Source organism: Ptychodera flava, chromosome 3, assembly GCF_041260155.1.
Source record: "Ptychodera flava strain L36383 chromosome 3, AS_Pfla_20210202, whole genome shotgun sequence".
In the NCBI taxonomy this organism is placed as follows: Eukaryota; Metazoa; Hemichordata; class Enteropneusta; family Ptychoderidae; genus Ptychodera; species Ptychodera flava.
This window is the reverse complement of record NC_091930.1, coordinates 40,156,101-40,181,222: the sequence shown is the minus strand read 5'-3', so window position 1 is coordinate 40,181,222 and position 25,122 is coordinate 40,156,101. Positions and strand designations below refer to the sequence as shown.

General features: G+C 37.6%; 1 protein-coding gene across 1 annotated transcript; it reads right to left on the bottom strand.

Moving 5' to 3' along the window:
• Positions 1-452: 452 nt before the first annotated feature.
• LOC139130007 (scavenger receptor cysteine-rich domain-containing protein DMBT1-like) lies at positions 453-25,122 on the bottom strand. Its single transcript, XM_070695723.1, has 21 exons — positions 24,966-25,122; positions 20,395-20,478; positions 19,649-19,805; positions 19,088-19,263; positions 17,728-17,854; positions 16,885-17,051; positions 16,342-16,483; positions 15,177-15,358; positions 14,798-14,927; positions 13,416-13,591; positions 12,975-13,119; positions 12,076-12,248; positions 9,690-9,840; positions 7,633-7,805; positions 6,505-6,643; positions 6,127-6,314; positions 5,672-5,816; positions 4,198-4,370; positions 3,795-3,939; positions 3,038-3,236; positions 453-2,633 (listed from the first exon to the last, which is right to left on the bottom strand). The coding sequence occupies exons 2-20, from the start codon at positions 20,462-20,464 to the stop codon at positions 3,062-3,064; spliced, it is 2,934 nt and encodes a 977-aa protein (XP_070551824.1). The 5' UTR covers positions 20,465-20,478; positions 24,966-25,122; the 3' UTR covers positions 453-2,633; positions 3,038-3,061.

Below are 25,122 nucleotides of genomic sequence, written 5' to 3'. Positions count from 1 at the left end.
TAATAACCCTTCTTCTCTCAAGATTTGTGTCGCGCTGCAATGAAATCTACGCATTCGCTTAGTAAATTGCTTCTCGCATATCGACACCCCAACTGACGGCAGTGCACATACACTTGTCCGCTGTGCTGCTAAAATCTTCACAGTACTATGATTGCGCGAGCAAGGTAACTAACTATCTGAGAGTAGATACCTGGGTGGCTAAAATAACTTGCCTAAATAATAATCAAGATGCCACAACGTTGTGTTTCTGTGACAAGGAACACACAAGGACCTGGGACGTCTTGAATTTGGCTCCCTTTTGATCTGAACGCTCTCGGTCGGATTTTATGGACGGACGTGGACGTGAGCCGCAGATTGTCACTATTCTTACAGCACTGACATTGACATACGTCAGTATTCTTGAGCACAGCGTGCTTCTCTATAAAATGACCAATGCCAAGAACTTGTTTGTTATGTAAAATAGTTTTACTCCAGCAACAAAATAACCGTTCTACAGCGTCAATATGCCAAAGAGATAACATAATGGCGATACAAACAAACCCATGTGTTAAAACGCGTAAGGGGGAATACACGTGATTCAACGTGTATGCACGTTTGTTAACGTGGTTTTGTTTGTAGCATGGTCCATTCGAATTCTGGGTTCAACCAATCAAACGGTTTCAGACGAAGAAACCACCATTTTAAATGTCATGGCATTTGCACAGGTTGAAATTGAAATCAAATTGGATGTTTTTTATCTTTCACAAATAATATACATAGAAGGAATACTCATTTCCATACGCATAGTACCATCACGGTTGTTCTCAAGAAAGCAGAACGATCAAGCAGGGAGTGGCTGAACCTGGGTGAGTGTCTCTTTATCAATATTTGTCTCGCGAAATACGTGATAGTCTCTTGACGAGCTACGTATGAAAACCATATTTCTTGATAATTCATTTCCATCGTCGCGGTTATTAATAATATTTTTTGCTACAAGGACAATAATTGACTACAAATGCTTAGGTGTACAGGAAGCCAGTGTAGTAAAATTAGCAGGTCAAACAGACGTATTGCAATATAGATGTGAAAGTTAAGGAATCGATAACATGCTATCACTCACCAGGATTGGCTGAAACACTGACCTGTTTCAATGATTATCGCTTATACATCGTAGAATTACACAGCAATACAATTTCGATAACGTACACTTTGAAAATGGATAAAGGTCAGCTTGAGGCATACTTTACACGCTGTTATAATCGTGTATAATTCAGCTAAAGTACTCATGCCAAACAGAAAAATAGTCAGAAAGCCTGAGTTATGAAACTTATATTATGTGAATACAATGGCACTCGACGAATTGGAGAAGTTTGGGATCAATATAAGTTTTTAGGCAACATTGTGCATGTGACATTTCTAGAAGTGATGACGTCAAAGTTGTGTGTGTGATTATTGAAATGAGGTCAAAAATTATAAAAGGGGCGGTAAGCATTAGGAATGATGGCTTGGAATCTTAGGGGGAATGATAAAAAAGTCCCCAACTCTCAGGATTAATATTTCATTTTTCTAATTGTGTCATCCAAACTCTAGCCAGGTTTGCTTCGCACAGCTATCCTCACACCGATGCGGAAGGAACATTTCATTAATTTCACAGGGACATTTAATATTTATACTTTGTTTATAATGTATAATAAACAGTACCAATGCCGGGGACCGAACCTAAAACCTTCGACACTACGTATAACCTGTATTCCACGAGAGAACAAGATCCAAGAAGGGCGCTGCAGTTCCCGTGTAAAGATTACGATGGTAATGCTCTGGCTCTCTATACGATTAATTTGCATTGACATTTGTTAAAAAAATACGGAACACTACGTTTTTTCGTAATTTTCTTGTCTACTCATCGTGCTCTACACAGTATATATAGAAACAACAGATAAAAAAAACCAAATTGGCAAAAACTAAACTCTGCGTGAAGTTGAAAACGCATGGGCCTTGGGTAATGCAGGGCCCCCTAACACAAAAAATTAATCGGTGACCCCTCCCCAACTTTGAGATCCGTTATTTTTACGATGTTTATTGAGATATGAACCATACAGCGTAGAATAGACTTCGGTTCGATGTATATGTTTGTTTTTATGAGGAAAAGCGCCTTAGTAACTTTACAGTTTGCAATATTGACGCCAAGTATAGATTTAATTTATTTGCTAGTCTGAAGCTGTCCCTGTAAACATGCTATATATTGTATTTATAAGGTATTAATGACAAATTGATCATGGAATTTAATGCAACTGATAAACACTCCATCTCCATTGCAAAGCTACACGGCGAAGTTAATACACGACATCCATAGGTCTGACCTGGTTATCTTTTCTTTAATGTTAACAACTAATCGCTCTCAATTTTGAAAGAATCAGGAACGTTACCTATCTTGCGAATTCGGCACTAAGCTTAGTGTGCGATTCTAATTAAAGGGTGTATTGAATTAGAATATGCAAGGTATATGCGATCTTCATTTAATAGAAAATATAATAAAAAAGGAATATAAAGTAAACATGCGATACATGTTGATAGACCCATAAATACTGCCAATAGGCAATGTCTCTTGCTATCTGTTTCTTGTATTTTTGTGAATACTATTAATTCCGTGGTCTCTGAAAGAAATAAAAGAGAAAACATTCAATCAATCGCAATATTATGAGACATATCCCAATTTATGTGAAATACGGTGTCTTCCTCACTCTAACAACAATCAATTCAAGTATATTCTGCATATTGCTCATCCCTGTTCGGTCACAGCAGTGCTGTCTTCGGCGTTAAGCAAAATCTTCTCCCACTAAACGTTGAACTAAAGAGATATTTTACACTGCCGTAATCAAACTTACTTAAACAGTTCATTCCAAAGAAACAAAGTATATCGCGAGAATTGAGTTAATGATGTCTGCTGTACATGTCAGTAAAAACGTAAAATCTCTCTCTCTCTCTCTCTCTCTCTCTCTCTCTCTCTCTCTCTCTCTCTCTCTCTCTCAGTACACACATATAAGGAGATACTGCTCACATTTTACAGTATATTTTGCATATCCTATGGATCCGAACACTCGATTCCGACATCTTCATCGTGTTCGCCGTCGTGCTCTCCCCATGCAGCGTGGTCACACTCTGCTAAGTTTGTTTGTCCGTTAACGCACTCCACTTCATCAAGCCATATCACTCCAACGCCCTCACTGAAGTGCGCCTTACTAAGTGTTGTCCCTCCACTGAAGGTTCGGGGTTGGTTTTTTGTTTTATGTATACAGAACAAGATATGAAAATTAGTATTCGCCATATTTACAGAATGAGAATGCTCCACAAAGTTTATGTAAAAATAAATGACGAAGGCAATTGAAGATAGAGGATATTGCATAATTACAATCAGTGAATCTACAAAAATAAAACTACAATGTTAATGATGACTACTTGATGTAATTCTTGAGTATAAAATGTTAAAATCAAGTGAAACAAGTGAGCTAACTGAATTTTTTTCAGCCAGTGATTTGGCGGAACATCAGAGGAAAGCTTGGCCAAATTTCCGTTTCCGTTATGAAGTCATTTTGCCTTTTCCAATCCACTCTTCTTGGTTTGTGTGGCAACAGGATCCGCTGTTTCGATGTAAATTCATATTCTTTCTCGGTTTTAAGGCTGTATACTCTAGTCTTGCCCAATGGCGGGCCAACGACCTTGCCAATACTATAGTGGCACACGTTCACAAGCATAGCATGATTTTAAACACTGTTAATTATTTAAGTCGTTACCTTACGATTGTGAAATTACTTTACCTGTAGCCGAGTTGTCTGCAAGCTGTGGATGCGTCCTTGTTTCCAAATTTATCGTCACACACTGTTCCCCACTGTCTATTGTGTAAAATTTCAAGTCGACCTTCGTGCACACTTCGTTCACCGACAAGCCTGATATCATGTTCATCTAAAAAAAGATGGAATGAAAGTCAGAAATACAGATATAGATTGAGACCCCCCTCTCCCCCTCTCTCTCTCTCTCTCTCTCTCTCTCTCTCTCTCTCTCTCTCTCTCTCTCTCTCTCTCTCTCGTTTGTGACTTAAAATTCGTATCATAGCCATGTGCAGCTGTAGATCCATGAAAAAGAAATTTGATTGGACATGATGAGGGAAGATCCTGGACATACACATGAGGTGTTTAGAGTTTACCCATCGTTCTTTCTTACTTTGAATTAGGCATAACACGCTGACGTCTTCAAAGTGCTCACAATCGTGTGTTCCCCATTGTTCATGGGAACAAGATGAGAACTTTTCCTCGAGGCCAGTACAGTGTACGTCATCAAGCCAGATACGTGAGTTGCCTTCTCCAAAAGCGGCGCGGCTTTTGAAGATACCAGGTCTGTATTGTGAGAAATTGATTGATTATGATATACATTCCAGTTTTATTGGAGAGGGGGGACAGACAGACACAGGGAAAATAGGGAGACATATATACAGTCAGATGAGACAGAAAACAGATAGGCAGACAGTTGGACAGAGATGGCAGCAGAAACATGGAAAAACAATCGAAAAAAGACAGGCACACAGAGACAGAGACATGTAAATAGACGAGGCAGACAGACAGACAGAGACAAAAAGCGAATGAGATAGAGACAGACAGATAGACAGGCTGACAGACGAGACAAACAGGCAGACAGACGAGAGATGGACGGACAGAGAGCATAAGAGACAGACATACAAACAAACAAACAGGCACAGACACACAGACTGGGACAGAGCAACAGAAACAGAAAGACATATAGACCTACGAGATTCAAATAGACTGGATAACTACATTTACTGACAAGCAAACAGAGACGGTGACGTTGTTCCACAAATGACGAAGCAAATGTAATAAATCGAATCTTGATAAGATAAAAGGTACATATTATTACGTGGCCAAGTTGGATTTGGGTTTAGTCCACTGGTACGTTTATTGTTGTTGATGATAGTCGCTATCCCGGTTAGTCGTAAACTGGGTCGATAATAACGCAAGAGGTACCCCATGATACTTCTACGAGGTTACAATATTTAGAAATGTGATGTTGCCTACTGAGACGTGGTACACCACGAACAGTCAAAGAGACTGGGCACACAGAAGTCAGCATGACTACATGTCTATGTCCAAATGCAGTGTGGCGTTCGACTCACAAGTGTCAAGAGCGGGTACATCTTGTTCTAGAAAGTACGCAACTTCGATTGATTCCAAATGGACAAACTTTTAGCAAACTAAAGATGAGTCGGCAAAAGGGAAGGGGAAGTTTCTCCCATCTTCTTTCAAATCACGACGAAATATCTATCAACACATAGCATTGAGGTCTAGGAAACGTTCGTTCATTGCAAACAATTTAAGCGTGCACAGTTGTGAAAAATACACACTAAAAGGAATACAAACGATTACTTCGAAGGTCGAGACAAATAAAAGTTGGAAATTCTTCTCAAGGTACGGCTCAATGATGGGGTTACTGCAAGTAAAAGTTAGGGTCGTTGTCAGTCGTTAAAGCTTAATTAAAAACAGACAGAACAGGCGTATGTTAATCCAAGCGAAATGACAATAGTTGGGAGAAAAATTACAAAAATTACTTTACAAAATTACGAGAAAAATTACAAAATTGTTTGTAAGTTAGAAATGCACTTTTTGCAGTCCAATGATACACTTACAAATAGCCAAGCTGTCTGCACACGACGTCAACGTTCTTCTGAGTGAATCCGTCGTCACACACAGATCCCCATTGATTACTGTGATATATTTCAAGACGACCCTCATTAGGTGAATTACCATTGACCAGTCGTAAGTCGCCGTCCTCTGAAACCGACCAAAGTTGTTATATAGGACAATCGGACACGTAGGAAGCCTATGGTTAGATCAAACACAGGCAAAATAGGAAATATGTACCTGTTTTCTAAGATGCAATAAAATGATTCAAGCATGGATTATTTATTTATTTATTAACTTATCGACTTCAGATAATTTGTTTAGGGTTATGTTAACGAGCCTGTCAATAAAATAACAGACTCATTTTAAGACATACAGTTGTAAAATTAAAATGTTCCTCTTTATGCATAAATTGGTATTTACATTGAAGAGACAATTGACATGTGAATTCGCTACCTACCTTGGCGACTTCCATGTTGACACTGCACGTACATGTCTTTGATACCATGGCACATCACTTTCGGATTTCCCTCAAAATGTTTGATGCACTGTGTGAGGGCGTTTTCATGACCGCTACAACGAACAGTATAAGGTAATGCCGGTTTTGACTTTGCCGTTGGAAAATCTTTCTCTTGTACTTCGCTTAAACTATTGAAAAGAGACGCAAGAGTGAACAAATGAATGCCCATAAATTATAAATTTTAGCCTCTATGGCAAAAGCACATACACTGACACACAGACAAGATACAAAATATTGTCACCGATGCTTGTTTCAATCTGCACACCATTCACGCATACGAAATATTTTAGTGAACAACATGTTGAATAAATTTCTTACGTGTATCCAAGCTGTCTGCATGCAACTAAAGCTGTATGGTCGTCTTGAGTACATAGTTTTCGCCATTTACTGTCATGATAGACCTCAATTCGTCCGTCGTACGAGGAACGCCCATCAGCGAGCCTAACATCGCCGTTTTCTGAGGTCAGAAATGCAGATGACAAATTATTCGACAGAGACTGTGCTAGATCCGTAGAGTGCTAGTCCGTAGAGCTATAAACTCAGCCGTTGATAAATTGTATCTTTTTGTTCGCTAAGAGATAGGGTTTGCAACGTTGTAAGCGGTCGTGAATAATTACAACACGCGCAAGGAAAAACCAAAATCGTCACGTTTTTGCACCTCGAAAATCTCGTTTAGAGGAAAGAGTTTAATATCAAACGCGACGAGTTCAATTTCGTTATCATGTTCATCTTTCTATTTATCCACGGTTCCTGGAAGATCAGCATTTTTTCTGGAAGATGGTTACACGGAGAATTTCCAGAAAACCCACATCTTCTGTTGTCAATTCATATATTTTTACGCATACGTTGATCAATATGAGCTAAATTCAGCCATCTGTAAACGTTGTCACCGTTCCCAATTACGACTGAATCTTGTTCAAGCGCCTGTACCAGTCATCGGTAAAAATAGATGACTTATCTTGCAATTACTCCAAAAGATTCACTGTCTGACATCGCATAAACTCTGAGATACTTAAATGCATTTCAGTATTGACTAACTAAAGACACTCTTTTTCAAATCACAAGATATCATAAGTTTTTCGTTGTTTCAAGGTAAGAGAAGATATTCACTTTATACACATATTTATTTATTCACATTAAAGGATAACCAATTTACAGACACAAATTGAGTTAAAGTTCCCTAATTGGGCAGTAATCTTCCATGGGATGTAGAAAAGCTGTACAGATCAGAAAACTAATAAAAACACTAAAAAGTATGGAAAAAATCATTACAAAAATAATGAGTAGCAATAAATTAAAACTATTTGTCAATGTTGTCTTTAATAAAATGCTTAAGTTGGGTTTTAAAATGCGCAAGACTTGGGCAACATCGAATATTCTCTGGTAATGGAGTTGACTTTTGACTGCACTGGTACTTGGTCATAACAATCGAATAGACTGCCTTACCCGGTAAATCACAGACGACAGTTACAACGTGACGGTTACTCCTACTCGAATCCCCGCTGGTATCATGCGCACAATGCTTCAGAGTGTTTTCGTAACCACTGCACACTATATCCATGTCGAAACGTGAACTTCTGTGGTCTCGATTGCGATTGGCACTGGTTAGGTCTCCACCTCTGTACATTTGGGGTAATTCTTTTGTTTAATTCAATAAATTAGAATATTTACATCACAGATTTCACCACGATTCGAAGAAACTTAAGTAAGGTCACCCAAAGTGAGATGCATATCAAATTTCAAAGCAATCAGACTTGTGGTTTCAGGAGAAGGCAATTGTTGATGGACGACGTACGGACGGACGGACGGACGGACGGACGACAACGGAAAATCAAGCTATTTGATTATCTCCGCGTCGCTGACAGCGAAGCTAATAAAAATAAATTTATAATAAATAAATTTCAAAAATGCGTGCATTGGCCTTAATATAATAGCCCACTATGTTAACGCAAACTCATATATTTTTGAAAAAGTTGTATTATTTATTACATTATTTCCCTAAAGGGAAATAGGGTAGTTCAGTCATATTGCTTATTGAGTGTGGGTATTAAAACAGTATAATTTGCCAAAACATCGAGTTATTGTTAGGAGACGAAAATAAGTTCTGTATCGAACGGTTATAATAGGATGGGTCTCGACACAGGAAAAACACATCTTGCTTTTTTATGCCTTTGGTTTAATATACTCCTAGCGTAGCTCACACGGCATTTAGCACAGGCCTATTAAAAGGTTGACAACGTTGCCCTCTTGCGCCTGTATGATTCAGCAACTTGAGATTTGATACCTTTATTGTTTATGATTTCCATGTGTTTACCAATAATGTAGAACATTATTATATGTGATATATGTTTTTGTATTAACTTTAATAACGATATAATAGACATCAAATCAGGTCCAATAATCGTTATCATTCAAGGTAACTAAGAAATTTACCAGGTCCAAGGAACATATTGAAAATGACAAAGGCAATGGGGTCATCTTGAACCAAAAAATAGTGGTGGTACCAGGTGTCCGGAATGGGTAAGCGTACCCTGCCAGCTAGCCGCACCCGTCAAGATTGACCCAAGCGACAAATCCATTGTTATTTGGTGAATTCACCAAATTACTTTTGTGAGTCAAAATTTGGTATGCTGTCACTCATCATTTGAGAAACAGACAGGTCATATTTTGATACAACATCTCCGTATCTACCGTAGAACTTCTTAAATGATTTCACTAATCTACTTTCTTGGAATCCTTAAATTTTGGTTGCCTAATCCTTTGCATTTTTCATATCATGCTTTTAGAACTAAAAAGAAAATTAGAGCACCGTTGAGCGGTCAAAGAATATTCAAGATTTAAAAACTTGAAGACAGAAGTATCAGAGTGCGATTCCATCTTTTTTGCAAATTTCATTTGAGACTAATAAGAAATCTTACTCTATGATGAAGGCTCAGGTCCCGCCGTTCTTTTAAGACTTGAGATATTTTTGTTTTCGGTTTATTGAACGTTACGACGTCGTCGCTCTCACTTAAATGTGCATAATAAGGTCCGGCAATCGATTTCACAAATGACTATAAACCGACAAAATATATAAGGATCCCAGGTAACAATAGCATTTTGAACAAAGTATGCCCCGTCTTAGTGAGAGAAACATCTACCATATTCCTGTATATGTAAAATCTCAGTCAGATGGGTGTAGTCTTAGCGGTACAGGATTACTGTATGGTAGTGGTAAAACGTGTCATTAGCAAGACCACTTTTTCGAACAATAGTTATTCAGCAAAGAACGTAGTGTCATCAAAAACCGCCTTTCTTACCAAGGCGACTGTTTCGGGATTACAGATTGTTTTGATTTACTGAGATAAGAGGTGAGTCGTACATAATTACATACTGTCTTAGACATACTGAATATTTTTCGAAGCAAAGAGATTTGAATGAAAGAAATGGTGCGCATATTGGCGTTTTAAATAGTTCGATCGCAAAAAAAGGGTTCTGACCAATAGAGAGAATTTCACAGTTACCGATATCCAAGCTCCCGGCATACCACGGATGCGGTTTTGGAATCTGCACTTCTGAATGAAACGGGTACCCATTCCTCCGTCCTCCGATCAAACATTTCCACGACTCCCTTATATGCCCATGTACGACCACTTAGGCGCAGGTTGCCATCACCTAAAAAAATGGTTGCATGCCGTAACTGTTATTTCTTGACAATATGAACTATTACTTTACTGTAAAAAAACTGAAAGTAGGTTTACGTTTGGACGCAAAGTGTTTGTTTGTTGCAAGCAGTCAAGACTACGTTAATTATTCTTTGTAAAAAGATGCGTAAATGCAGCGCTGTATTATTTGACAAGCTGACAAAGGACCAGCGAAGTTTTCTGATAGATGTTTTCGTTGTTGCTCAAGTGATCCTACTCTTGAGAATCCCCTTGTATTGCGATGTAAATGTTGACGCATAAGAGGTCTTTAGTGTCGGTTTAACCCTTTCACCACCATGGTTCCACCCAAACCCATTGTTATCAATGGTGATCTTGGACCTGTATACAGGGAACTGGGGGTGAAAGGGTTAAGGTAGAACGCGCCTCGGGCACAGATATTAGGACTCTCAAAGTTTTACAAATCTTTTCTGATACACATCTTGTGGGGATTAATTTTAAAGCACTTGGAGTGAGAAAACATTTCAACGGCTGAGTTTTGTTTTTTTTTCGAAATTCGTGAATTTTATTTTTCTCCATGGAGTTAACACGGGGATGGCGGCCATTTTGAATTTTAAAATATCTGTAAATTTTTGGTTACTTGTTCCCCTGGTAACAAAATTTGCACGGTGACCCCTGATTTTTACTTTTAATTTTGAAAACGAATGGCTGAAATATTCCTCAAGGAAAGTGTGAGCAAAAGTTTAAGTCTTTCACTTTCGAGGCGTATGCTACCTTAAATCACAGTCCCTCTATGGATAGAGGGACTGTGCTTAAATGTAAGTTTATTTGTACGAATGGTCGATATGCACGATTACATAATGCCCTTTATACTAATAATTGTTTGTTGAGTGACAACAGACACTTAAATATAATTTGATCGGAGAGCTTTGAAGATAATTTGAGCATTAATATATTTTAGAAGAGATGTAAATGGTAAACTTGTATCTGGAAGTAACAGCTTGGCACCACAAAGTGAAGCCTCTGTATTGAAAACTTTAAAAAGTGACGTCTAATTTCGTTGAATACGTTGAATATGATGTCCTACCGTTTCAGAGATCTGAAGCTAGTGTTAACGCCCTGTGTAACTTCTTTTACGGTGTCCGGATGCACGCCAAAAGATATGCAAGTGACTTTTAAACTTTTTCCCGCACAATTTTTATCATCGTATAAAAGGCCACTTGAATTGCCTCATCAAGCGAGACTAAAACAATTTATGGTTATGATATAAAAAACTACTTCATCGTTCTACTGGTATTGTACAGATTTCGATTCTATGCGAAGTCATTCACATGTTCAAAATGGCGATTTGATATTTTTCCACTTTTAACTTTAACTTAAATTTAAGTAATATTTAATTTGATTCGTTGTTAGATTAGATCTTGTTGGATTCGTAATTGCATGTAATAACGCACTTATGTTAGCAGAAGAGGCTAGGGTTAAAGGTGATATTAACCGAAACGAAGTCATTAATTTTCTTGACAGATATTTAATAACGAAAAAATTGACAAAAATTGAGTGTTTTCAGCAATTATAGAGAGAGTGAATATATTTCAATAACAATTGCAGTTAAGGAATGAGCTAAGAAGGCTTTCACTCATACGCCAATCATGGTCTTTGACCTGTCGCTCATTTTTCCCTTTGCTTAATTGAAATCATTCTCCTAAATCATCAATTTTCCTCTAAGGTATAAAAGAAAGCATCTGCACAAATGTGTACTGTATACACAAGTTGTATTGTAGATAATTTAGTATCAAGCAACAGGAAAAAAAATGAATAACTGGAATACAAAGTTTTAAAATGCAAGTGTAAAACTACTCTAAATGTTTTCATAATATTAGTATATCATGTTCGTAACTTCATACATCGTCAAGTACATGGCTAACACAAAAACAGCAAGCTCCATTGGTGTTGTGAATAGTTATAAAGAATGCTTCATGTGAATTTGAAGAAATTTTGAGCAGTCAAGCATCAAGACTGTTGTTTTTACGTAATTGGTACCGAAATGTCCTTATCCACTACCTTAACATAAAAAATATCGTGCATTTACAAGTACATCCTACTAAACAGGTAATCGATCTCACATCAACTTTACTGCTCCAGAACCGTAGCAGATAACGGCTTTAACCTGTTTGAAATTTAATATGGTCCATGTCATAGAAGATGTATAAAAGTGTGCCTTCCAAATGATAAGATAGACATAGCATACCTGGTAACTTGCAGCGAATGCTAACATCCTCATCATGTTTACAATTATGTTCACCCAACCCACGATAGGCGCATTTATTCAACTTCAGCTCGTGTCCACTGCAATCTACATCGTCCATAGCTATACTGGAAAGCCCTTGTCCATGCGAACCTGCTTGTAGTATTTCGCCATAGCTGCCGGAAAGTAAGATATACACAAATCTATATGAGGGAAATTCATGATATCTCAGGCAGATAACTCTGAACATGTTTCACTCATAGAATATCATTACCTTGGATTTTTAAACATACATTCACCTGAGATAATGTGACTTGATATTTCATGTACATTGGTTTAATTAGCTGCATCACACTTTCATTACTGAGCTTAGGGATCATGATAACGATAAAATGTGAAAGTATAAAGATGAAGTATAGCCGTTATTTATTTATACTATCTATTTATATATTTATATTTTTTTGAGAGTACGAGTTGCTATATAGTAATATTAATCAGGACTCACACAGAAGAAAACATGAATAGCTGCAAATCACAAAAGTAGCACTTGTTGATAAAGAAATTTCTACGGGGCGATGTCACCCAATGTCAAATAAGCTTTTAATTTTTTTGTACTCCCAGGTAAAATAATATACCGTGGTTTCAATCGGGTCGAACTGACAACGTACGGTGCCCAGTCACCTAGTGGAGAATCCAAAGACAAAACCGCTCGGGCAAATCCCAAGTCTCAAAAAAGATTGGTTCAATAACCGAGCTAGGTTGTTACAATTTTTTCTGACTGCGCCCTCTCCACACGCTGTAGAGTTCGTGAAGCCTGAACGTAACCGTAAATAGCAAGTGATTTGGTTTCTTCAGTTAGAACAAAAAACTAATTGACAATAATATCTGGGATCTGTTCTCACTTGTATCCCAACTGTCTGCACACAACTTCAGCGTCATTGTCATCAAAATCGTCGTCACATACTGTCCCCCATTCACCATTGAAATAAACTTCCAATCGTCCTTCAAAGGGCTCTTCACCATTTGCGAGCCGAATAAGACCATTCCCTGGAGAAAATAAATTTAATTCTGTTCTTACATAAATTTAAGGGCCTTAACTTATTGATTTTTGACCATTTAAATAAATATGTGGTCAGATTGACTGTTGTTGAAATGTTATCAATTACTGCAACATTGTCAAAAGCCTGTTACTTATGCTATTTTTTTATTTTTAGGTCAAAATTACGTTTGTATTGTACATGTACTGCAAATCTATGCCATTTAACTGTATATCAACTTGAGTTGTGACGTGATTTCGGTGGAGATAATGTGTGTGTTTATTATTATGACGACTGTGATCTTACTGTGCCTGTCACATGTGAGGCTAATGCCTCTGCTACCATAACCATATCTCTTGCATGTATCCCAACCGTTATGGCTGCAGTCAATGAGTTCACTTTCATATCCCTCACAAAGGACGTTTTTCAGTTTCCACATGTCTCCATAATACGATTCATCTTCCCTCTTTGTCGTGCCTCCGCTGTGTAAATACATTTCATTGATTAATATCTGTTACTAACACTTTAACAGCGACGACTGTATCATTTCAACAGCTATCAAGTTCGGTCGTTCATATGCCACATTGATCAAGATTGATTGATTCAAATGCCACACTGATCTGTATGGCATGATCCATATGCCACACTGATCAGTATGACGTGTGATCCATATGCCACATTGATCAGTATGACGTGTGATCCATATGCCACATTGATCTGTATGGCATGATCCATATGCCACACTGATCAGTATGACGTGTGTTCCATATGCCACACTGATCAGTATGACGTGTGATCCATATGCCACACTGATCTGTATGGCATGATCCATATGCCACACTGATCAGTATGACGTGTGATCCATATGCCACACTGATCTGTATGGCATGACCCATAGCCCACACTAATCAGTATGACGTGTGATCCAAATGCCTCACTGATCAGTATGACTTAATTAATATGCCACGCCGATCAGAATGGTTTGATTATATATGCCAAACTAATCACTATTTATTTATTTATTTATTGCAACCCTATTAAAGCAGAGGCTCACTTAAATCAATAAGAGCAGCAAATTACACAGGGCACTGCAAATAAAAAATTACAAAGCAGCTAGCTAAAAATATCTAACAAAGAAAACTAGCTGTTATAAGCAACAAACCATAATGACTTTTTATGTTGCTTTTATTCGCTGTTGTATTTTTAGCCCTCACAGTTTATATAGACTTTAACCTTTATTTTTTGCTGTTATTGTTTAAAGGACCTCATCGAAGATTACAGCCTTATTGGGTAATCTCCCAGATTTGTGCTTGTAAATGGGAAATACTTCATTGTTAATAAATAAATAAATAAATAAATAAATAAATAAATAAATAAATAAATAGACCATATTGTTAGTGACTAAACTAAAAAGAAAATGAAAAGTTACTTCCTGCTACCTACTATATCTGTTGAGAAACGTCTGAAAAAGTGGTCAATTTCTTTGTAGAGATCTTTCTTGTAACTCTTTGTAGAATCACCCAGGAAATACATTTCAACTCCTTTCATTCTCTAAAATCATTGAGTTAGTTCAATTCGCTATTCTTTAATAACATTTCTTCAGTATGGCTTGATCCATATGCCACACTGATTAGTATGGCTTAATTCATATGCTTTCACCTTTTTTGCAATCAACACAATCAACGCACCTGTAACCCATCTGTCTGCATGCTATCTTTGCCATAGTGGAGTCAAATGAATCTGCACACAGTCTTCCCCAAGTGTGTTCATGATATATTTCCAACGCTCGTTCACTGCCGACTAGTCGGAGCGCACCATCTTAAAGAAAAACATGAGAGTTGGTATATTGTTGTAACACAATATACTGTTAATTCCACAAGGAAGATTATGACGATCTTACCGTCCATGATGACGGTGAAAATGAAGAAATCAAGATAGAAATACCAATAAACATTTCACACGTTTAATAAGTAATTTCTATGGCATTACACAGATATTTCGTCTCGAGGTTGGCAGTTCCAGATAAATGGCTGTTTACTATATGGGTAGGAAAACAACAACTATTACCGGATGGTTTTGGTGAGCAGGTCAATCCAGCGACCCTGTTACCGTCACAGTTATTCAATGGCCGACCAATCATTAAGCATTCACTCAGATGATCTTCCTGACCGCCACAAGAAGAGGTGTCGAGCTGAAATGTACCATTTACCCTGGGTGTGTGGGTATCGTTCCAAATGGAAATATATTCCCTTTAAGCAAAAAACAAATAAACGAATACACAAACATATAAATCGGAGGTAATATATATGAGGAAATAAAGTATTCCTTCGTGGAATTTTACTACCAGTGAATTTATAGATGTAATAAACATCAAAGACCAAAATGCTGGGTAATAAGATTCGTTATCGGTAATATTCTAGAGGAATAACGTCACTGGTAATGACAAAACCATAATGTAATCAAGCAATGAAGCTACCCTGCGACGTTATACCAGATATTTCGACTAGTTAACTGCAAACATGCAAGAGGGATAGCGAGTGCGAACATGAAAGGAACTGATCATAACCGAGTGGTATGCCGTCACTTGGTGTGATTTACTGCCATTGTATTATAACAGCATATTGAACTTTAGGCATGGGACATCGAAAAAGGAATTTTGACAAAGCCGAGAGCTCGGACCTGTGCTAGCCGTGGTATATCGCGAATATATAGTTCTTTCCCGGTTCTTTTCACGTTTCGAACACTCAGATCGCTGTATTTGCGCCATCAATATACAGGTATGATATCATTGACCAAGAGTGAAGATATAAGTGATCACAATGTGTGTTCTTTTCATCACGAGTAAGGTTGTGAGTTTTTGGATTAGGGATACATTGCATGCAAATGTAGCTATACGTCATCGAAAGAAGGCTCGATGGCATTGCATCACAAATTTGCACTCTTACCCAATTTAGTTCTTTAAGTAGGTCGACTACACGCAAGTGCACAGTTGTTGGACAAGACAAATTCTCCATGCCCTCGTTGTTGGGACTTGTGCGCAATGTGCGAAAGAATGATAAGTTAATTTCAGAGCCTTTCACATGACGTTCAGAACGTATCCAAATAAAATACCATTCGGTACTTTTTATGGTGCAAAACTGCAATGGATTTCGTAGCTGGTTTAATGTTCTTGTGTTCAGGAAGAACATTTTATACCTCTGTGAATACATAAATAAAATACAGGCATACTTACATGTGACCTTGCTTACTGCAAATCACAGATGCTGCATCTGCGTCGAGATTCTCACTACACAGAGCAAGCCAGGCGCCATTCTTGTATATCTCTACTCGTCCTTCATACGCAGATTCTCCATCTACCAAACGCACGTCTCCTTCTAGCGGTCAAATGTTGTATAATGTATAATAATGGTATCACTATTTTATACAGTTACGGAATCTTTGCAGAATCGACGTAATATTTAGTTTCAAGTGCGTTCCCGTTGTTATCTAGGGTAAATGTCAAACAAGTAAGTCTTCAAGATGAATAATTTTTATGATGAGTATATTAGTAGTCATGATAACTGTCATAATCGTCGTCGTCATCATCACCATTATCAACCGTCATCATTGTGTCCTTTGTGTCACCTTCATCACCTTTCTTATGATTCGTGTAGCGCTAGCTCTTGCGCGTCTAGTGAATATATATTAGCACACCCACAATAAGTCAATGTCACAAACTCGTATTGAGCATGTATTCAAGGCTTTGGAAGAAGAAAGTTTACGAATTCGAACTGACCACTTCTTTCACATCCAAGACGAACATCTTCGGAGTGAAGACAATCATGATGTCCCCATGCCTTGTGACTGCACTGTGTCAGTTTAGTTTCATGCCCTAGACATCGTATATCGTCTAGCCAGATAGTGCCATTACCAACAGTTGAGTCTGACCTGAAATGCCCATGGCTTTATCGAAGAAAATGTTGAATGAGTATTGACAAAGAATAGATTAAACAGAATGCATTCATTAAATCGGAAATCTTGACATTCAAGACACACCGGCTATAAAACGATCTTGTACAACAAACATATGATACTTGTTCAATAGAGGTGAACAAAATCAAACAGATCGCAGAGATCATAGTGTACTACTTGTAATGTGCTCTATGGGTGAAAAGTGTATCACAATCAGATATTTACAGATATACATAAAACGGCCGGGGATATTATACTCAATCAAGCGTCTGATGAGCAACCACATAGTCCGATCGCAACAGAGCACCAGGCGAGTGAATTTTTAAACTGCAGGTCAAAGGCGTCTCACTGAAGCATATCCCGTAATATTGCTAGGTATACAGTTTCCATCTTCTTCTTGTTAGTGACAAGCAAAAACTCAAGACACTCCAAACTCCAAAAGATTAAATAGGTGCAGCAATATTAATGTAGCCAGAATACAGCCATTTGGAATTTAAAGTACTGATGAGTTTTAGACTGTTTTTCTGTGTTCTCAAAGTGTGGAAGGTAGCACCTATTTCTTTCTTTTCTTTTTTCTTTTTTCTTTTTGTTTTTTTATTATTTAAAAAAGTACACAATCAAGAGAGAACAGCATATGCGTTATATGGAAACATAAGTTTAAATTAACCTGTATCCAAGCTGGCGACACACAACCGTCAAAGCATTTTCATCGAAATGGTCGTCACACACTGTACCCCATTGTCCTTCATGGTATATTTCTAAATGACCATCTTTCAACCGTACATCACCTTCACCTGAGAGTAAAAAAAAATCAATATTGTGCAACAGGTGTGCTATTAAATTACAAAACAAGAGATTTTTTCTGAATCAACTCTTCGGGTGTAAAAGATATCTTGTCCTTATTACGTAACCACCACAAAAGACCATTTCCAGGGTTGCATGCGATCTCGAAACTTATATACTGCAATCGACTGGATTGCCAGCAGCCTTGTAAATTAGTCTAGTCATACATTAACGGTACATTGAAGTGGGTACATATTATGTCCAAAGGAATGGCATCTCCTGTTCAAGATCGCCATACTTTATTTCGTCGTAAGCTTAAAAGTCACTCAATATTTGACGGCCGGAGAGTCTTCTGAAGCGCTGAGTATGTTTATTGCACATCATAAATGTTAAGGTTCCAGTGATGAATCCCCTTTAGGCAACTGAGCTCTTAACCCGTAAAGTATATTTTCTCAAAGTTTGGATTTTAGCATATGCTGAGTTGTTTTCAATATGCTTTATTAGTATTAATTCATGTGACACTAAACTTGCGTGGCTTTCATGTCGATTTTCCTACCAAACTGTGCAGAATTTCTGGTCGAAACGCGTAATCAAAATCTCTAGTATCAATGTAACACAGAATGTCTGTGCGATTTTCGTAAAAGGCTCCATATCGTTTTCAATCATGCGATAGTTTTCTTTTCCGTGATTAATCTCTTATTCTAAAACATTTGAGAGTCTATAACACAAAAATAGACACATCAAAGGAATCAAAGCCAAATTTTTCAGTAAGATCATTATGTTGTAACAATTGGTACACACCTTCGACACATTATTCGATAAAGATCTTACTTTGAAGTGTTCTGCAGTCTTCTATATAAAGAGCGGTTTGTTATCTTCTACCTCGGCAGTTACCACATTTATTTTGTTTGTATTAAAAAATCACTTAAATCACTGACAGTATTACTACTAAATAACCGTTCATATAGTAATGTATCATGAAGTAATTTGATCAGCATAAAACCGAGTTGGAAGGTCTGCTTACACCAAGTTCAAAAAGAAAATCGACAACATTTAATATTTGTCTGTTTTGTTTTGATTCGCTTTCCTCTCATCATTATCTACAAAATTTACAGTGGTACAGAAAATGACGTAACTTTTCATTCCGGATGGTGTTATACTTCAGTGTTTTGTTTTGTTTTTTGTTGAGTTTTTTGTTTGTGATTATGGTTTTTTGCTGTTTTGTATCTATTCAAAGTACATACCTGGTGTTTCAATACAAGTTACGCTGACATCATGGTAGTGAGCACACTTTTTTGTGTCGTTCACCACAAATCCACAACCAAAAAGTGACTTTTCTGATCCGCTGCAATTGACGTTGGTTAACCATATCGGCCCGTCTCCTTCCCCGTACTTGGCGCGATAATAAACGGTACCGCCACTGCAATTCGAGCAAAATGTTTAATCGAAACCGAGACAACTTCTCGTAAACAGCGATTGAAAAGCCCCCAACACTTGGAAGTGATGGACTTTCCTACCAGCCATCAAAACTGTTACAACACAAGAAACAAATGCACGCGCACTTTCACATCTAATATGCAAAGTGCAGTTTGGCAATTTATAAATCACTTATTGCGAAATTGTATACAATCATGGCATGAATGAATGAGTGAATAAAAAGGTCATGAGACGTCTTTGAATTGCCACTCATGTTCGTTCAGTAAAGTAACTTTGAACCATAACCAGCGCTATGCTGTACACAAAATATAATGTGAAAAGTTTAACATAAAATATCTCGACTGGATAATGTATTTCATATATTTCACCTGTAACCGAGCTCATGACAGACGACTCTCGCTGCCTTTGCGTCAAAACCATTTCCGCAAACAGTTCCCCATACATCGTCGACCAAAACCTCCAGTCGTCCCCGAGTTTGAGAGACAGAATTCGCCAACCTGACCCTAGATTGTGGACCTTGGGTTCCTAACAGCAACAGAAGATAGTTTCTACACTAAATTTGTCCTTGAATTTATGTGATAACATATATCAGCATATAACAGCATGTGATAACGAGAAATGAAATGCTTAAGGTTTTCATACTGATAATTCAGAAACATGATGAAATTCATTGAAAGGGCATCTCATCTGCATATGATAGTTTCGCTTGAATGCAATTAACATTATTATGTTGCTTTTCCGAAAGGTATATATCACAGGGCTCGAAGGTTTTCTTTTATGTATTATTTCTTGGACCGAGTGTTTTTTTTCTTTATATCACTATGTTTAACCAACCAACTTGCTTTACCCTCGAGAGATCGAGATGTGTTATTGTAATAATAAGGTTAAGTATATGCATCACCAGAGAACCTATAATATTGAATAACACTTAGTGAAAGATGCAAGGTGGATTACAATTAATTTATGCAAATAATATTCATGAGCATTGTTTCGGTATTAAAATTGTATGGCAATGAGTCCTTATCAGTGCGGAATATTCGTGTATAACGAATCTTGCATGGTATTCCGAGTAACTGATCGCCATCAAAGATGCAAACGTATGGATACTGTTTACCTGTCTCTAGTATGGCAGCGGAAGAAACGGCAGCATACAGCAACAACACAGCCACGCTTCCAGAGCACATGATTTCAGTCGTTTCTAACAATATAAGAAATAAGTTACTGATACAAAGGAGATGATGTAGAAAGCGTCATTTTGCAAACTTTGTCAGTTTGACAATTTATGATTTTCTTTACATGTGTTCTTTTTTAAGAATTTTTAACAACATTTACAAAGCTGGTCAATTTGTAACGATAAAGGACGTGGGGGGTAAATATTGGATAAACAACATCCTGCATGAATGTTAGACTTCAGCTTGAAAATGTTGCAATTTACTGACAAAGAAGTCAGTATATTTGTCAGTAAATGGCCAAGTTTTCATCTTTGAAGTCCGAGGACTCAAATCAAAACAAAATACAATCAATAAAATTTGACGTCAGAGAGATTTCTGGTCAACGAAATGATAACAGATAGAACACACAGAAAATTCCGGGAATGTAAATCACTTTTGGTTGTATTCAATAATGGTAGTGATTAACAAATGTTTAGCGATTCCCAAACAATAGGCGGAAGATGGCAATTTCTGAACGACAGTCAAGTATTCAAATTTTACAGTACGTGTATTAGTTGTCTCATAGAAATGTTTCGTGTGGCGTTAGCAGAAAGCATTCGCTTCTGAAAAAAACTGACGACTTAATTACGGGCAAGCAGACTCAAAAACAAGTTTCGTAGAAAGCAATTAGCAGCGACGTCAGAGGATTTTGTTTACATGAAACTACTTGACACAGAGCCTGGAGTGAACATACCTTATAATTTGCAGCTGACAGTTAATATCAAAGTTTAAGAATAAATTACTGCTTTCAACCACCAAGTATACAAGTAGCGTAGTTATATATGGTACTGGCTGTAACTAATAGATATCAATGTTATATTTCAGAAAAGTTTTGATCCGAGTTTTGCCACATATTGTTCCGTTCACTCGGGATGATAAGACAATCCACCGTTCAGGAGACTGAGTCTTTCAAACTTTACATGATATTGCATCAACTCTAGTACTTTGACCTGTTACTATACAATTACCAGTGACGTATAATTAGGCTCGGATCTGCATGAAACCGCCATTGAACAACAACGCAGGGCTTTCATATATTCATTGAAGTTTATACACTCTGGATTTCATTCGTGTTATTCCAATCTTTGAGCGTGAGTGTGTGATTGAAGAAGGTCGGTTCTAAAAGGTGTTTTTGTGACAACTCTCAGAAAGAAGTTGTTACAGACTAAATTTTCTCTGGCTTATTGATATTGTTTTTGTAATTTCGGAATCTGTACAAAGGTCAATGAACGAGACGGCTGAACTTTCCAAGTCTGTGTAAGGGTCAATGATCATTTCGAATTTTCCTTCATCTTGGTTAAAACTCCGCTGTCAGGGACATTCAATGTAATTGCGTCATTGATACCTAAGTATCAAGGATACAGGTAGAAACTTGTACTAGTGACATCTATTGTCAAGGCAGTAAAGTGAATTCGTATCATCAATACCAGACAGGACCCTGGGACGATTACATAAAGGAAATGTTGTATAACGATGATGTCATTTATGCAGATTATGTAAAATTTTATATGATCAATGTCCTATCAGAGAAAGTTTAGTAATGTATTTCTTGAAGGGAAGAATATTTTAATTATTTGAACCAATCAAGAAATACTAGTCGATTAGCGATTGGAGGCTTAACTAATTTAATCTAATTAGGATGCTACAATTTCTTTTAAAAAAAGGGATAATCACCCACTATTGTCAGTCGGAGATAGCTGGGCATCTGATGTGTAAACTTTACACTTCAGTAATAAACCACCATCATTGATATCCAACAACTCTGTGAGTCTCTACTCTGTCAAAGATCTCGAAGTACCTCTCAGCAGTGAGTACACTCCCCAGACCGGCGAGATACGACTATAACAAAGTCAATCATAGTTATTACAATGTGAAGTAATCTTTCGGGTATTTCGAACAAATTTTAAAACTCCCAGTCATTCGAACGGCAAATTACGTTGATATATGTTTTGTTTTATTTGTGATTGATAACAAGCGGTGTCACTAATATTTCTTGCAGCGCAAAAGAGTTCCCCTTAAACACAGTTTCCGACATCTCGATCGCTACCTTCTGTCGATTTTACTCACAGTCCATGTTATTTCACATTTATCTTTTAATTTGGTTTGATTTAGACCAAAAAATAAAAATGAGTTTATTCGCGGTAACATGTCTGCAAAGTTAGTGTCGTTAAGTTGGAGGATTGTTTTATTTTTTCATTTTTTGTTTCAAGCATCTTTTTAAAAATGCGAAACAAAAGTTTAGGTAAAGAGAGAAGGTCCTATAGACGACAGATGTATAATGCTCCGTGTCAGCATGTAGGAAAACTAACACGGCCATGAGAGGCCATGACAGGTATTATCAGATTATGAGAGACTACAACAAATTGCGTCAACTAAAATAAGACAGAATACGCGCGGGGGACAGATTCGCACTCTAAAACTTTTACAATTCTTTTCTGATCTATCACTGGGGGGGGGGGGCTCATTTCGACACTCGTGATGCAAGAATTTGTTTGTTACAGTCTGAGCTTTTCGCAATTCGAAAATTGATTTTTTATCCATAGAGTTAACACAGGGATGGCTGCCATTTTGAATTTGGGACATCGGTAAATCTTGGGTTATTTGTTTCTCTAGTTGTAACGTATGCATGGTGATACCCGATTTTTATTCATGATTTTCAAAGAGAGTGGTTGAAAGTTTCACTGAGGAATTTCAAAGTTTACGCAAAAGTTTAAGGCTTTCACTTTGGAGGTGCATAAACGGCAAATGGTTCTCTTTAAATGTGAACGGTTTCACCTACCCTGCTTACTTGTCGTTAATTAGTAACGTTAAGGGAGAGCTGGTAAAAGAGCGAAAGACATAGCAAACCTAAAAGCGCCACAAACAGAATGTTTTTGGGGTGGATAGCCTGCCAACTCTGCTTTACTGACAGGAACTTTTTTATATAAAGTCAATGGCAATATGTCAGAAAAACTCACGCTTTCTACGTAACGCTTTATCAGTGACATTTATGACCTACAGAATAAACGTTTACACTCACTGACGTTCATGTGCCCCGGGGTCAGGTTCGAAACAGTTACATTTGTCATAGTGTAACACATTTTTGTCGATTGTAAAAGCTCCAAATTTACATCTTTCAAGTTCTCAACAAGTGGGGGATTGATGGCAAAATGTGGTTAATTCTCTGCACAAAGGTCATGGCATGCGGGGCTTGTCGTTGCTATTGGATGTGCACGGGACGAGACGACAGCGAGCGATTACAATAGTAAAGTCCAGTGCAGGTCTGGGACCTAAAGTGAAAGACATTGGAACCCATTACAGAGGACGGCAAAATGTTTGAGATTTGCAAAGTTGGTAACGTCGTATCAATATACTTTTCAATTTGTATATCTCGCTATGATATCGGGAGGAACTTAGAGTGGTATTGTATGTCCTGCTGTTTGCTGATTACGTTATCTGGATCTGCCTCTACTTCCTTGCTGGGAGAAGTTATTCAACTTGGGGAAGAATCTGCAGCCAAACGTGCACGTCGAATGTCACAGAAAATACATATACTCGCCATGCGGGATATAAATAAAAGATCAACACACATGGTCGTAATTGTAATTGCTTGAACAAGCAATGATGCATATGTCCACTGTGTTCTTCTGATCAATGGATGTCGAGGAATGATGACATACTCAGCGAACGCATCGTAAACCAAAAGTCTTAAAGTCTTAGCAGTTTTCCCGGGGAGATAGGAACATTGAAAAGGATATAATGGGGAATTATCGACGTCGCCATTTTTAAAATTTCACCCTCAACCGTAAAGGTTCATAGTTGATCGATAACCTCACTAAACGCTATAAATGAATTGTTACTTCCGAAAAGTTTCTTCGTCGGCCTTCGTTTGTTCTATATGTGCACCTCTTGTTTGAAGAGTTTCTTTTCGGTCTCTCGAAGTTCTACACTGCACTGCTTTTTCTGGTCTGCTGTTTTTGTTAAACCATCTCGTAGACTGCATTCAGATTTAAAAGAAGCGTTTACTGTCTTGTTGTCACAGTCTGAAAATAGGGAGTCGGAGTGTTTTTTTTTCGTCACAATTGTGTGAACACAGGCTACAAAGAAACCACTTCGGATTTCAAACATCGGAAATTTTTTAGTTGTTCGTCCCCTCATCCGAAAATTTGCATAAGGACTTCATCATGTTTTCCTCGATATTGTGAAAGCTGATTGATTAAAGTTTCCTTGAACGAAGTTTGAAACTTTCTGTTTCACGCAGCCCTCTGAAAACACAGAATATACCTATTTGTGTCACGAAATAACGACTGCCCAAGTGACACTCGTAATAACGTGTGTAAAAGGGTAAACGGAGTGACAGAACTAGCGTCAGTGATTGTAGCAAGGCAATCATTCATTGCCAAAGGGATCTATTCGTTTTTTCATGGTTACTCTGTAGATCAATGACAGATCTTATTTAAAGGAAACGAAAACACTTTCTCAAATTCATACTTACACGATTCTAGTTGAAAGTCCGAAGAGGAGGTATCCTGGTAAGTCCAAATCAACCGCCTTAGGTTATGACGCTTCTCCTCCAAGCAGAGCTTACAATACAATTATGTTTTTGCAATACGAAGTGGCCTCCTTGCTCTTTGTCTGTTCGCTTTATTTCT

What these genes read in the sequence shown, in the direction of transcription:
- LOC139130007 (XM_070695723.1), bottom strand. Translation starts at nt 20,464, where the DNA reads ATGTGCTCTGGAAGCGTGGCTGTGTTGTTGCTGTATGCTGCCGTTTCT. An exon ending in AACTTGTATTGAAACACCAG is followed by an intron (nt 17,855 to 19,087) that starts GTATGTACTTTG and finishes TTTTACTCTCAG; the next exon opens with GTGAAGGTGATGTACGGTTG. An exon ending in TCTTGGATGTGAAAGAAGTG is followed by an intron (nt 16,484 to 16,884) that starts GTCAGTTCGAAT and finishes TTTGACCGCTAG; the next exon opens with AAGGAGACGTGCGTTTGGTA.